This window comes from Vanessa tameamea, chromosome 20 (assembly GCF_037043105.1).
Source record: "Vanessa tameamea isolate UH-Manoa-2023 chromosome 20, ilVanTame1 primary haplotype, whole genome shotgun sequence".
Lineage (NCBI taxonomy): Eukaryota > Metazoa > Arthropoda > Insecta > Lepidoptera > Nymphalidae > Vanessa > Vanessa tameamea.
The window spans coordinates 10471691-10486881 of NC_087328.1; the positions used below are offsets into that span (position 1 = coordinate 10471691).

The following is a 15191-nucleotide window of genomic DNA, read 5'->3' on the forward strand; positions in this document are numbered from 1 at the left end:
AATTATGTAAAAATTTAAATTTCAGCAAATTAAATTTGTGAATGATATTTACTAATTTTATTAACATATATTTTAGTTTCTCTTTAAAATCAGTTATACTTGTACACGCTTTTGTACTGTTCGGCAAACTATTATATAATTTTACCCCGTCATACCGAACGCTTCTACTGCCGTATTTAGTTCTAGGATTATAAAGATGTATTTTGTGTTTATTTCTTAAGCTGTTTGTATAAGTTTTATTAGTTAGTAGTAATTCTGTATGAATTTGACGAAGCTGAGTTTTTTTTTTATTTCGTTCGTCTAAAATTACATATATTCATTTATTTAGAAATGATTTGACAAGTAGCAATGTCGCAAAAGCTCAACGGTACACGGACCCTTCACCTTGGAACAGAACTTTATGAGATATAGTTTTTTCTTATGGTCGTAACATGCAGGCGCACTGGTAAATGAGCCTTATGTTAAGTAGTCACCACCGCCCATAGAAATTGGCGTTATGAGACCGAAGAAGTTAAAAATACCTTGCATCTGTAATAACACTGGCTCAATCGACCGCCAAACCGCAATACAACAATACTAAGCACGGACGGAGTCGGGTTTGCACGAAACCCAATTGTATATTCCAGAGCATATGTTCCTCGTCCTGGTATTTATCTTTTCAATCACAATAATTCTCTAGGTGAGAAATAAGTCAACACTGTATCTATTTACTTAAAAAGTGTATTGCACATCAAAATTCAATTGCACTAAAGGTGGCATTAACTGCATTCCCTACCAGACGACCAAAACACGTATATCATATAACTGCGTTATTATACGCATATAAGAAAAGAAAAAATATATTGACGTACCTATATCATAACAAAAATATATCTCGTGAAATGTTTTACTAAATAATCCATAAATTCAGTTTTAACTGATTGTACTAATCACTTAAGATTTCAGCTTTTCTTTTTTTATATTTATCTCCGCGGACCGATATAAGCAAAATAAATGTCTGTCTGCAAAAGAAGTAGATTCCAGACGGACATTCGGAATGTGTCCTTGAATGCGTGTCTTGTGTCTTCTTCTCTTGGAGACATTTCTTGGAGTTTGGTGGAAACACATGTGTCAGGATTTTATAAGGCACTAACAGGTTTCCTCACAATATTTTCCATTACCATCGAGCGAGAGATGATTGATGCGAACTCGTAATCTTCGGTTAATATTCGTTCTAGCCACTGGGTCTTCTCGGCACAGTTTGCACAGACAATGTTTGTGAAAGAATGTTGACATATTAAGACGATTTTGATTTGTACTCCATGTACAAGCATGGCTACAAGACAGTTAACATAATGCCCTAAATTTTAAAATAGACTCTAAGGAAGGCGCGCCTTGCCAAATGTGTAGTTATTATTAGCCGTAATAACATAAACTACACAATGTATCATGCGTATTCTTCTTCCTAGTTTTCCTCGCTTCAGTGATTTCACATAACATATTCATTTTGAGTACTTATTAGAAATTACAATCGAATACAAGACTTATTAATAACAGCAGAGCGCAGATTAAATATACCCGTAGTATAATCGGGATTCGGTATATTAAATGAAACAAAGGAGTACTTACCCTGCGTGATTCAGAAACTTTATTATTATTTAATTAGCACCATCTTTCTTTATAGAATTGCAATATACGAGTATACACTTAAACGTTGTCTCGTTGGTTTAGTGGCTAGTTGATATGGCTGCAGGTCCTGGGCTCAAGGCCCGGGTCGGGCTGATAGTTATTGGTTGCAATGAACATTTCTTATTCCACAAAAATATTAATACTTAGGTATATTTAACTCATTATTCTGATTTCTAAACATTCGTACATATTTGTAAGAATGTTTAGCTATTGCTCTAAAAGTTATTCTGTAACTCGAAACTCATCGCAGTCTTAAATTGTTAGAAAGTAATATGTGAAATTTACTATAATAATTAAATCATTTAAAGGATTCAAATAGCGTATCAGCGTGAATGCGTGAGTCTGGTTTTAACATTTCACGAATGAGCTACGAAGTGAGTTCTTATTGAACTGCTGGAATGACGTACACGCACGTATCACCTTTCACTGCGCACTCGCAGGCGTGTCGCGGTAAATCGCCACTCCCCCGCAAAAACACAGGAATGTCATAGCTATGTAATTAACACATATAATAAAATTATCTGTATATAGTATGGACGGTGCTGGGACTACGGTACTATGTACGGACGTAATACTTTAATAGAGTGGTCGGCTGCGTGCAGTTACAGGTATTTCAAGTCTTTGAACCGGCTCTTATATTTATGGGCCTTATGATACTATCGGTATTTGTCATTTCGAATAGAGCTCTTTCAAAAATACAATAATATATAGCAACGCATTAATGACGTCACAGTGAAGTTAAAACAAAATATACTTTTGAGTCCCTAATTATATAAGTTCGTTTGGAATCTAGATGGAGAAGAATCAGCCAAAACTGAAGTATTTTTTTGTCGTCAATTTATTTATTTAACATTTAAATGACTGATCTAGTATTATTAGTTACTTAATGTTAAGAGTAAAAAGTCAAATAAAAGTTTCTCTGTTTGAGGATAACGCTTAGAGCTTATGCCAACACGCAGCTAAATGCCTGTTGGTGCTTGTATAAAATCTACTAAACATATATCAGAATAGAGACCGTTAACTTATACCAGAACAATTACGTTTTATATTTCTAGTGTAAATAATCAGTTTTATATATTTTGTCAATATTTACTATTTGAATCACACGAGGACTTAACTTTATATTAAACTTAACTTTGATATTAAATCATCATCATTGGTCGAGTTCTTAATTGATCAATGATTTTAATTATGGATTCGCGAAGAAATAACGTTTTGAATGTTGAAAAAACTTCGAAACTTGGTAGTAAAATTGAAATAAGGTACGAGTATATTAATGAAGAACTGTTTGTAGTGCATTTTATAGTAGAGCTGGACATCGGACGGACTGGTCAAATCTGTTTGTTTAACTCCTTTCTCGATTGGACCAGGTAATGGGTAGGAGGATACGTAGTTAAAGAGTAAGTTAACACTTTAATGTTCAATACATGGCAGAGATGCGGAGGAAGCGATTGCTGGAATCGGAAAGAGTTATTTTGAGTTTTTGAGGAGTAAAGTAAGGCTACTTAAGTAACGATGCTGCATGCTCATATGCATGCAAAAGGTTACTGGAATACACACTGTTGTTTATGTTTGCAATGTTAAAAAAACGGGTCAGTGTAAATCGGATTCGCATTCGTAGACTTAGAGGTTTGATGATTATGACTCACAAGTCCGAGAGACTGCAAACTTGAGTTTTTGGTATTAATTTTAACTTATACATACAAACGCATAGACAGACAGAGTGATCTTATAAGGGTTCTTTTTTTCTTTAGAGACGTAGCATCCTAAAAATTTATAAAAATCTAGCGAATACGTTAAACAGGGCTTATATTTCTCGAACACAAAAACTGCAAGTCAATAAACATTACAGAAGCAATAAAGTTTAAACGATTAAAAGTTCGATTAAGTTTCCTCAAAAATTAATTACTTATTATAATTGAAAATGATGTTTCCATTTAACATGAATCTGAATGATTAATTTGTCTTTTACAATTACAATAAAATAAACTCATTGTCAAGTGAAGTCCTTATATAAAATATTAAAATATTATTATTAAATATTTCCTTATAACTTAATTTTCCTCAAACCTCTTATCTTTATTAAGCGCAATTATTGACAATAAATTACTTAAGCGATGGTGACTTTAATGATTATCGTTAACATTCTCAAAATAGGGCTCGAGTCTATGTTATGTTATGTCTCAAAGTGACATAAGCCATGAAAGCTTTACATGGAAACTAAGAGCCTATTTCGCTAGCATTACGTTTTTTTTAAATTGCTTCTTTTAAATATTACGAAATATAATAAAAATATTTATTACTCCCTTTGAAATTTGAGTATTGTAGTGCTATACTTAATTATAAAAGAAAACGCCGTCCAATATTAGGCAGACTTGCAGTATTTTGGCGCTGTTCTCTGATAATGTGTACCCTATATCATCAGTCTGGTAACTTGTAATGGGCAATTCTTGAGAAGGGGTTAGTTCTTCTACATATTTTGCTCCCTAACTTCGGTCAGTAATGACGAATACGAAAATGATAAAGATTTAAACCACCTTAAGTGTTCGTACAGTCACTTAACAAATGGAACAATATTTAAGGAAACATTTTGTCACGTGTGTCGCTACAACGTTAGCAGAATGGTGGAATAAACACCAAGAATTATGAGGCTGTTGCCCAGCAAAGAAATTAATGGGGTGAACGTTTTGTTTTTGATGAAAATGATCGTGATAGTTTAAAATCGCTCGTGCGCATTATTAATGATGCGTTACGTCTATGACAAATTCGAGATTACTCATGTCTGCTGTTCTCCCAACCTACATGAGGTCGACGATCGCCACCAGTCAGTACAATGATCGTCGATTAACATAATGAGCTAATAAAATGATTAGAACAAAAAGTGCGCGGCAATTTGTGCATGTCGACACAACGCATGCCGCGGTGACGCTCGTGTCGTGGGTACGACACGAGCTAGAAGTATTGCAGGGCTGGTTACACGAGGTCATTTTTATTATAATATATAACATCGGTATTTTATTTTTTATTTTTATAAAAACTTCTTTTGTAACAAAATCCAGGTTATTGCTAAATTTACTCTTCAGCTAATTGAACAAAGAGGTTATAATTCATAAATTTGGTAAACTTTATTACAGCTGCGGTTCGTTAGTCTTTAGTTTTGCGTAATCAGAGCACTGGTGTGTTTCTTGCATTGCATTATTTAAACAACAATTCATCGTATCTGATACTTTTGTATAACTTTCAACTTATAAATGACGCCAATTTCTTTATTTATAGACAATTGTTGTAAAGTCCATAAATGTATCCTAACATATTATTTTGCGAATAAGACTTAATTTTTATAGTTCGGCGTGTTTTAAAACAAGTCAGTAGTTATTCGAGCTTAGAACCTGCACCTCAGGTCCTGCAGGCTTGTAACCTTTTTTTGTATGTTAAAAGCAATAATATCAACAAAACAGCCACACTCATACCGAGGGGCAGCCCTAGCGCATGTCCGCGGAGTGCGCGGGCGCAATGCGCTCGACGTGGGCGCACTTCGAACACTATCCATCAGATACTCGGCCGTATTTGGAAACAATGAAAACACACGATTGAGTGCTGTAACGACTCAATACAACTGTTTGAAATATTTTTCTTTTGTATAACTACAAATCTCACAACTTACATACATTACATTTCTGGGTGCATAGATAATAAACAACAGGTTGACTCGATCTATACCGATTTCAGTAGCGCGTTTGACAAAGTTAATCATAAAATCTTAATTTACAAGCTTAGGTTATACGGTATTCATGACCCCCTGCTATCTTGGTTCCGATCGTACTTATCTGATCGAGTACAGAGAGTTACACTCGGTGGTTACAAATCTCACGAGTTTATTGCGACCTCTGGTGTTCCACAGGGATCACACCTAGGCCCAATATTATTTGTCATCTTTATCAATGACATTGCACACTGTATCAAGAACAGCAAATGTTCCATCTTTGCTGACGATTTAAAGATTTACCGCTCTATAACATCCATGAATGATTGCAAATTGCTCCAAGACGATCTAAACTCTATACAAAAATGGTGTGATTTGAATGGAATGGAACTAAATGTCGATAAGTGCCAGTTTATTAAGTTTACGCGAAACAAAAACATAATAAGACATCAGTATAGCTTACAGGGCAAACCGCTCGGAGAAGTTTCGGTTGTTCGTGATTTAGGTGTTATGATCGACGCCAAACTTAAATTTAACACTCACATAAATCATATTGCCACGAAGGCCTGGAAAAACTTCGGTTTTGTCAGACGTAACTGCAATGATTTTAAGAGACCGGCAACTATCATAACTTTGTACAATTCGTTTATACGTAGCGCTTTAGAATATGCGGTTGTAGTATGGAATCCGCATTATAAGATTTACATTGAAAGGTTGGAACGCATACAACACAAATTTACAAAATTACTAGCTAGTAGAAGTAACAGTTGTCCTTATAAGGCCGACTATGAATCACGTTTCAAGTATTTTGGACTGTGCACTCTAGAAAAACGCCGCGAAATTGCTTCTCTAATTACTCTCTATAAATTATTGAATAACCACTTGGATGCAACAGATCTACTACAAGATATTAACATAGCAGTGCCACGTACTGTACCTAGACAACCTCTAAAAAAAATTTTCTCCTCTCGCACTTCCAAAACAAATATAGGTAAATACTCTCCACTCAACCACCTCATAAACTTGTATAATAAAGTCAACAGTGAAGGCATTGACATTTTTCACGACTCACTACCACTTTTTTGCAAAAAATTAACGCTGGGAGCCTTATTGTTTTGATATCTTTACTGTTGTATTTAGTTTGTTATATTCTACTTAATATTAGAACATTGTAAACTATGGATTTATCTCTAAAAATCTTAATTTGTCATTGTTGTAATTATTGTTAGTTATTTTTTTTTTTTTTAATTCATTTAATTTTTCTGCTAATTGTTTAAATGTTAAATAATTAATAAGCGTCTATATTGCAGTCTGTAGTATTTATTAAATAGAGTATTGTTAAAAAAATTGTTATTGGAGGCTAACGTAACTATTAATGCTGTATATACCTATTAAGTGTTTGAAATTGTATCTGTCATTTTATTGTATTCTTGTTTTAAGTGCTATATTTCAAATACTGTGGTGTATCAATTAAATAAATAAATAAATAAATAACTCCTCGTGATTACGCGTCTTACTTTCAGATATATATATTTTTAAATAACAATCAGCTAATGTCCTATTGTCAAGAAGCAGGATTAGAAAGTATGTCAGTACTACGCGGCGCTACCATGTATTGGAGGATAATCGTTACTTATAAATTACCTTTAATGAGCCTTTACAAATAATACTAAAATATTGTCCTTCTAAGTCCAACTAAGACGTAAAACTTGTGCCAAGTTACGGTACGACTATTGCCATAGGCTCATAAGCTTCGAACTTCCCAATATTTGGCAGTGTAGCAATTAGCTTTTGTGTTTCAAACTGCAGACAGATTTTATTTGATTAACATTCAGTTATACAAAGAAATTGCATTCGCATCGTACTGGTTGGTTCGGAATGACATTGTTTTTTATAAACCGTTAAGTATATGAAATAATCTTATGTGCAATCAAAAAATAAAATAATACCATACTACATTACATTTTTATTAAATCGATTCTGATAAATAATTAATGATTTAATTTCAAGATTTCAGCCCACGTTACGTTAGGTTGTGGAGAGATAATTAGATTAAATTTCATAGGTCAGTAGTAGCGTTTAATTAAATGAATGACACGTGACTGGTCTGACCGCGATGTGCCGCCTCGTTTAAAGCCATACTTGTCATCGATACGTGTCAAATGGGCGGTTAAAGCCCACTGGCTGCGTTGGGCGGCGAGCGTCGCCCACGTGGCACACAATACCTGCCCTTACAAGGAATATGTCGCATTAGGCAATGCTTGATTGTTCACTGATCGTAATTAATTTTTATTATTATGCTTAAAACCATTCTAAAGGCGATTGTAGGGTTTCCAGTAGGCTGAGTTATATTATTATTTTTGACGGATAAAATAATTTGTTTTGATGATACATTTTATTATATTAAAGGAAGTTTTATATTTTGATTGATTATAAGCCGTGATTGTCCATCGGCTAGAAGACGTGAATCTTAACCGATGATTTCGAGTTCAAATCCGGGTATGGACAACGGATTTTTTTATGTACTTAATTTGTGTTTATAATTCTATGCATGATCTCGTGGTCGTTGGTAAAGAACATGAAGATTGCATGTGGCGGATAAAAATGAGCCACGTATATCTGTGTCATTGGAGCAGGGTGGTGGAGTGAGCACTAAATCTGAAACCACAAAAAGAACCCAGCAGGGACATTTAGGATGGACATAGGTTATTGCAAGGGGTGGATGTAGGGCAGGTTCTGTCATACTTTTTGAGATATATATTAGGTATATATGTAGTCGCGAGTTTTCCAAGCGAACGAAACGCACACACGCACGCAAACGCACAATTGTACAGTTATATAATACTAGTTATATTGATAGTATATGTCGGAGAAGTAGTCGGGTTTATAGCTTCCATCGCAGTGAAACGCAATTAACTTAAAGAATCTTTATTCGTTATGTTAACAATTTATTGTCTTTTCACAAAATGTGTCAATGCAATACGGCGTTGCTATAACAATGCCCGTTTCTAACGCGTCCTCTTCGAATGAATCAAACGGATATTCACAACTACAACTTTTTATAATAAATTAATGCAATTACTGCAAATTCATTCTTAAAATATAGTGTAACATTAAAAATGAATATATATTTGGTTCTTATTATTAAATATAGCTCTTAATTAATTACAATTGAATTACTTAAAAAAATAATATAATATTTTTATTACATAGTCCTTTATGACACATTACAAGTGGCGCTGCAAGACGAATCCAAATTAAGTTTTACTTATTGAATAATAGTGTTTTAGAAATTTACATAATAAAATATAAACATTAAAATGATACTTGACAATATATAATTATTATTTTATATTATTAATATTTTAAACCATTGCCGATAAATGGCGACTTGCGCCCATATATATACAGTGAGATGACATACACTAATTTATGTCTTTTAAACATAATAATATTGATCTAAATCGTCTTAGTACTTGTGTGTGATGTTCTTGTGATGCTGAAAAGGCTCAACTGTGTCCCCATTTTTTTTTATTATACGTACATCTTAATCGGTCAAATATGGCATAAAAACATATATTTGGTTTTTGGTCATAATGTGTCATAAACAATAGAACTAAACTCGTATCATGGCTTAACGTTCTTCATAACGATGCTGCGATGGGTCGTGTTAGCGCACGCGTGGGATTCACTTTTGGAGCCTGCGTGCCTCGTACAAGACGCCCGACTCGACGTGTGTACATACAGTTTCTACTCGTACTTGGAAGCTAAGCATACGCTCTAACAACCACTTTACTCAAGAAATGGATGAGAATATTATTACAAAGGACTTCATTTATAAAAATAAAGTGCGTTTTTATTTATATATATATAGTGACATGGGTTAGGATAGCATTGAGTTTTTTCTCAAGAAATTTCAGCAGCAGCTCAGAACTGCAAATACAATTCCAGTATTTACGCATTCGTAGCTCTGAGAGCACGTAAAGCCGTTGGTCGTGCGCTTGATCTTTCTTCGGTCCAATTCCGGTCGGGTTTGCGATCTCATCGGATTTTATCATATCCACAGTGCAGTGGCCGCCGTTGTCGATATCGATCCGGAGGACATCATCGATATTGGTTTAACGACTGTTTACAAATCATTGCTAGTTATCAAAGCGATCTCATTGCATAATTTAATATGGTATAAGTTAAAACTACCTATTTTGTCAATCTTTCAAAATAAACATTAGGAAAATAATAAAATGTTTGATTTAAAACACTGAATTCCGTAAACAGGAATGACTCCATCGTGCTTATTAAACCGCTGTCATATTTCGCCCGAGTACCGATAATAATGCCAAATCGGCGGAGCGGGAATTGCCGATCGTTCCAAAAGCAGCATCAATAAATTTTATACAATTTGAACGTCGACCAGAAGCGGTCGTGTCCTCGCCTTTATTTCCTTATAACCGGCCAATAATACCATACTTATTGAGAATTTTCCGCAGATAGCATTGTATCTGCCCGGTTATGGTTTATGGTCCGCCATCTTGTCGACGCCATCTTCGGTTCGATTACTCATTAATATTTTTGGCGCGAAATCAAAAGTGCAGCGCACTGACCTGCTCAATAACAAACATTTCACAAAAACATTGGAATCACAAACTGATTTATATCACTAGTCCAATCGACCGTTATGTCTATTAAATCTGTCTATAAAAAACATATGTTTATTTAGTGATGCTAATAGATACGTAGATCGTGGGAGTACTTATTTTATTAAATGCTTTTAGTATAAATATTATTATTTTAACTATCCTAATCACGTAATAAGAAAAAAAATATGTAGGAAATGTTCACAATTTGATTCCCTTATCTATATTGCAAGATAATAAATGAATATGGAGGACAATAATACGAGATCGAAAATTAAATGAATTGCTTAAGGGATAAAATGAAAATAAAGACGACAAAACCTTAAATGAAAGCCAAACCTTTGTCATATTATAAGATGGGAAATACTTGTTTAATTAAGACTTGTTTATTAATAGTAGACTTAGGAGACGCGATAAAATCCAACGAACAAAAAATGACTTCGTCCGCCTTGCCACGGCAATCAGTCTCAAGCGAAACTAAAATTTTGCACGACAATCCTACACGACTAAAAGGCTTAATTGCATATACAACGGCTTCACGTACTTTACTAGAATGCAAGCTACCAATACAATGACCAAATACTAAACTGAGAACTCACTGGCCCGACCCGGGAATTGAATTCGAACAGGACCTTTGGATCGGTCGCTTTATAAGCTTGTCACTAAACCGTGATGACTAAGCCGACGACTAAGGCAGTCAAAAATAATAACGATTATCGCAAAATAATAATATATCTCTACGTAATTAACATAAAGACATAGATCTGCTTAACACATTAAGAAGAATAATGATAGTGTACGCGACTCCTACACTATAATATTTTACAAGTACAATAATATGGTCATGGTGGTATTTTACAATACAATAAGTAGAATCTTACGAGCACAATAATATGGTCTGAAGTCTTATGACTAATGATTGATTTAAGCAGGGTTGTCAAATTAGGTTCTATTTTTGAAATTATTGTAGGAAGACAGAGACAAACAGACCACCTGATGGCAAGTGGTCATTATCACTGTCGCCCTAAGGCTTGGACACTGGAAGAAGTAGAATGCACTCCTTACACCGTCAATGCGTCGCTCACAATCAAAACTCAAATTTTATATAAGATCACAAAATACTTGAAACCAAGAAATTTACTGAATTTCGTTTATTCCTCTCCAGTAATTTTTACCGGGTTGAGGGTGGTAGGGTTACCATAGTTAACAAGTAACTTCTTTAAAAAAATTAAGATCTAGATTTAAGGGAAACAGATGAATACATTTAAGAAGACACCGGTAATCAAACACCAGCAAACGAACTCACAGTTATATTGAATACTTTTACTGACACACTTTTATCTAAGAAAAATCTTAAAAGAATCGTTGAATAGTAATTTTAAAAGACTATACTTAAAGCTTTCTGTCGAAATGAATTATATCGAGAAGAATCGACAAGAAATAAAGCACCTAGTTAGTTTTTTCGACCAATTAAATTAATTAGGTATGCTTATTATATACAATCGAATTTATATACATAAGTATATAAATTTTTACCGTGATATATATGGGGCGCCCTATTACATAACACAATACTCGTGACAAAGGCAGTCTTCCATTACATAGTAAGTATATAATTATAGAAAATTTTATTGAAATTAGCGAGGAAATAAAATTGATGATGAAAAAAGTGCTTCATGAAAATCAACAAATACCACGCTTTATTTATATAGTCTTGTATTAAGTAATATGTCTTATTTGTTAAGTTCATTATATTATTAAATATACATTAATCTTCTTGATCCCGAGTCAAAGTATTGAAGACATAGCATTAAAGATCAGACCATAACCCGAGCCCGCGTGTCGCCCACGCGGCTGTGTGGTAATGAAGTAGTGCCATAGAACATCACGTGTATCGACGCACTTAAGTTAATCCAGTATTGTTATGATATATACTATGTAATAAAAATAATAACTACTGTTTCGGGTCATTAATCAAACCTATATTTAGAAATATACAGACATCAAAAAGTACAAAAATATTACATTTAAAGAAAGAAAATAAAATTCAAATAAATGCATTGTCCCACACCGATGCAGACTACATCAAAGTTTTGGAAAAGGCTTACTTAACTATCGGTCCCAGTCTTTGCCAGAATGAAGTCTTTCTAGCTCTGAGAATGGCAAAGTCCGGGACTCGCAGCAGCTAAGATGACATTACATGGCACTGCAGAAACGCGACTGCTTCATTAGAAAGCGAAAAGCATTTTAAATTGTATTCTTATGGTTTTGTAGATGCGATTGATAAATTTTATTCAAAACTGGCAGGTGTAAACACCGTCAAAAAGCTTCGAATAAGGTCCCTCTCACGTCCTCAGGGCTACATGGTATCGCGCTCCCTGTCCATATCCCCGTCATACTTTAGGTCACGTGTCTGTATATGACTTTGGTATTTCAGACTTTAGCAAACCACACTGAACAGTTTACCCTAACCGGCCTTAAAAACGAGCATAATTACTTCATTACTTTCTGTACTCCTAACTGTAACTCCTAACTCTCACAAAGGCAAATTGCAAGCGATTGGAATTCTAAAATTGCCTTGTGAAAAGTTACAGTATTAGTTAAAGAGCCGTCCCGTTACGAGTACATCAAAATATAAATAATGTCTAGGTAGTCATTGTAAGGATACAGTCATTATTACAGTGTCCACATTAATATAGTTCGTTTTGATAGAGTCTGCGACAATCCTCGTATAAACACGAGAAGTAAACGTAAGCTATAATGAACCAGGATAACTTTTATTTTGTTAATTTTTGTTAATTCTAGGGGCAAGGTGTTAGTTTCTATTATAAAAATCCGCACTTGTAATTTCTTGTAATTTTAAACAATAAGGATTATTATGCAAAACATGAGTAATAGATAATTAAAAGCCGTGGAGACCGTGTTCGTTGATTTCCAAGCAGTACACATGTACTTATATAAAGTATATCCGTATATCTATTTCATTTGAGAAAAAGAGTATCTATCGAGTTTCTTGCCGATTGTTCTCGGCAAAATCTACATTCCGAACCGGTGGTAGCTTTAAATGAAATGACTATTCAAATTTCTTATAGGAACCTGCTAGAATAAAGTAGGTATATTTCGATTTCGAGTTTTTTATTTTATTTTATATTTCAAGATTTCGCATTGTATATGCCGAGCATAATTTTACATTTAAAAAAAATAACACATTCGTACTATATTTTGCAATTCGATAACAGAATCAAAGTGACACTACTACGTTAGTGATAATTTTGAGCTTATATTAATAAAAGAGTCTGTTAATAAAAACATAATTAGGCATTTGAAGGTTAATGTGTGAATTGGATTGGTTGATTTAAATGCAGGATATATACTTAGATTTATTTGCATATAGTTATATATAGTATGATATCTATTTATATATTAACACTGAATTACTTTTCAGTTCTTCCCATCGGAGCATTAAATGTATATAAAATTAAATGCATATAAGTGTCAACAGCGCAATGGTTTACCGGCCGCCTAGCGATGGAAAAGTCGCAGGATCGATCCTGACCGCTTGCGCTATTGTCGTGCCCACTCCTAACACAAGTGATTAAAAGGACGGGTAAATAGCAATATTAGTTATTCCTTAATTAATTTGGGACATTGCAACTATTCCTTTAAATATATATGTATATATATAATTCAGTAATGTACCCAGTATATTATTGACTTTTATAAAACTTAGATAAATAACGACAGAACAGAAATGCTTGTAAAGGCACAGAGATCTCATACAATTGGATAAATAGCGAGACTAACGCTCTCTCGTTTCTCGCAAAGTACGTAAAGCCTGCAGGTTATCTCTCGCTGGTCTTGTTGGGTTTCTGCTCTATCAGATTGTAAAGAGGGAAGATAGAGTGCACCTGTGATTGCGCGCTCACTTTTGCACTACAGTATATCCTGAGATTATCCGGTGACAAATATTCGGTCAGGCACCCATTTTGTATAAAAAGATGGATAAATTTTCTTTTACTATATTAAAACAAACATTTTTATTAATATTAATAGACTATTATAAAATTGTAAACGATTAAAGGATTATTTTTCATTTCGTTATCGAAATAAGTTATCGCTCTTTCTAGAAGAATTATAAAAACAGCAAATATATTGTAATGTGTATTGGAAATTACAATAACTGATTAGATATTATCATAACCGCCTACTCGCATTTGCTTATTAAATTCTGAATTGATGATTGCAGTTCTAGATACATGAATATGGTAATTGGAAATGATTTGAGCTGAAGTATAACGCGCAACTGCTGCATTTCCAGAATGTTTATTACTAATCTGCATTGGAAATAATTGAAGCACATCATTCGTTAATAAAAATGTTTTCCGTTAATTATTCATCTCATCTCATTAATAATTTAGAAAAAATAACATTTACTCTACTTTATATTTTATTGTACACCTCACAGAGAAAATAAATAAATACAACATGGATCCAGCTTATATAAAAGAGGCGTACAATATATTGCACGTATATAAAAAGAATCACAACATTCATTCACGAGATGAATTTTTAATTGAATTATATTCTAATTACCTTTTTTTTAAATCATATAATAACTATTCAGTGAAAATACCTACATATCTTATTTCAAATATTTCCAATTAAGGTTGAATGCGAAATTCAATTTTTAAAAGAAACAAATGAACAACTACTATTTTAAAAAAAATGTAAGAATAGTTTAATTTATTAAAATAGTTATAAATAAATAATTACGCTTAAGAACGATCCCTCGAAATCTCGCTCGGATTCCACACATTAGTTGAGGCACTTTTATAAAAACGAGCACTACACTAATTAATTTAAATTCAAAGACACAGAATTATTCATCGAATCTTGCGTCACAAAACACAGCATTACATTAACACAAAAAGTTCGCGCTCAAATAATAAATAAATTTAATCAATTCGTGGCGCGTTTGGGCAAAGGTACGTGCATACTGGCGCAGCGTTCCGCGTGCAGGCTCTACACTTGTGGGTCAACGCCTACAGCCTACACTGAGATCACAGCTCTTTCGTACATAATTTACACTTACGTGTAATATCAAGTATTACTATATTGTATGGCAACAGATATTGAGGGTCATATTGTGACGAGCATATTTCATAGAATAGTTACTATTGTGCGTC

At 33.7% G+C, this 15191-nt stretch overlaps 1 protein-coding gene across 1 annotated transcript in view; it reads right to left on the bottom strand.

Annotated features, from left to right (window-relative positions):
- Positions 1-15026, bottom strand: part of LOC113391462 (uncharacterized) — a 31827-nt gene extending 16801 nt beyond the window's left edge. The window contains exon 1 of the mRNA XM_026627427.2: positions 14779-15026. Coding sequence (XP_026483212.2) covers positions 14779-14821 — 43 coding nt within the window. The 5' untranslated portion in view covers positions 14822-15026. The remainder of the gene's footprint in view (positions 1-14778) is intronic.
- Positions 15027-15191: the final 165 nt, after the last annotated feature.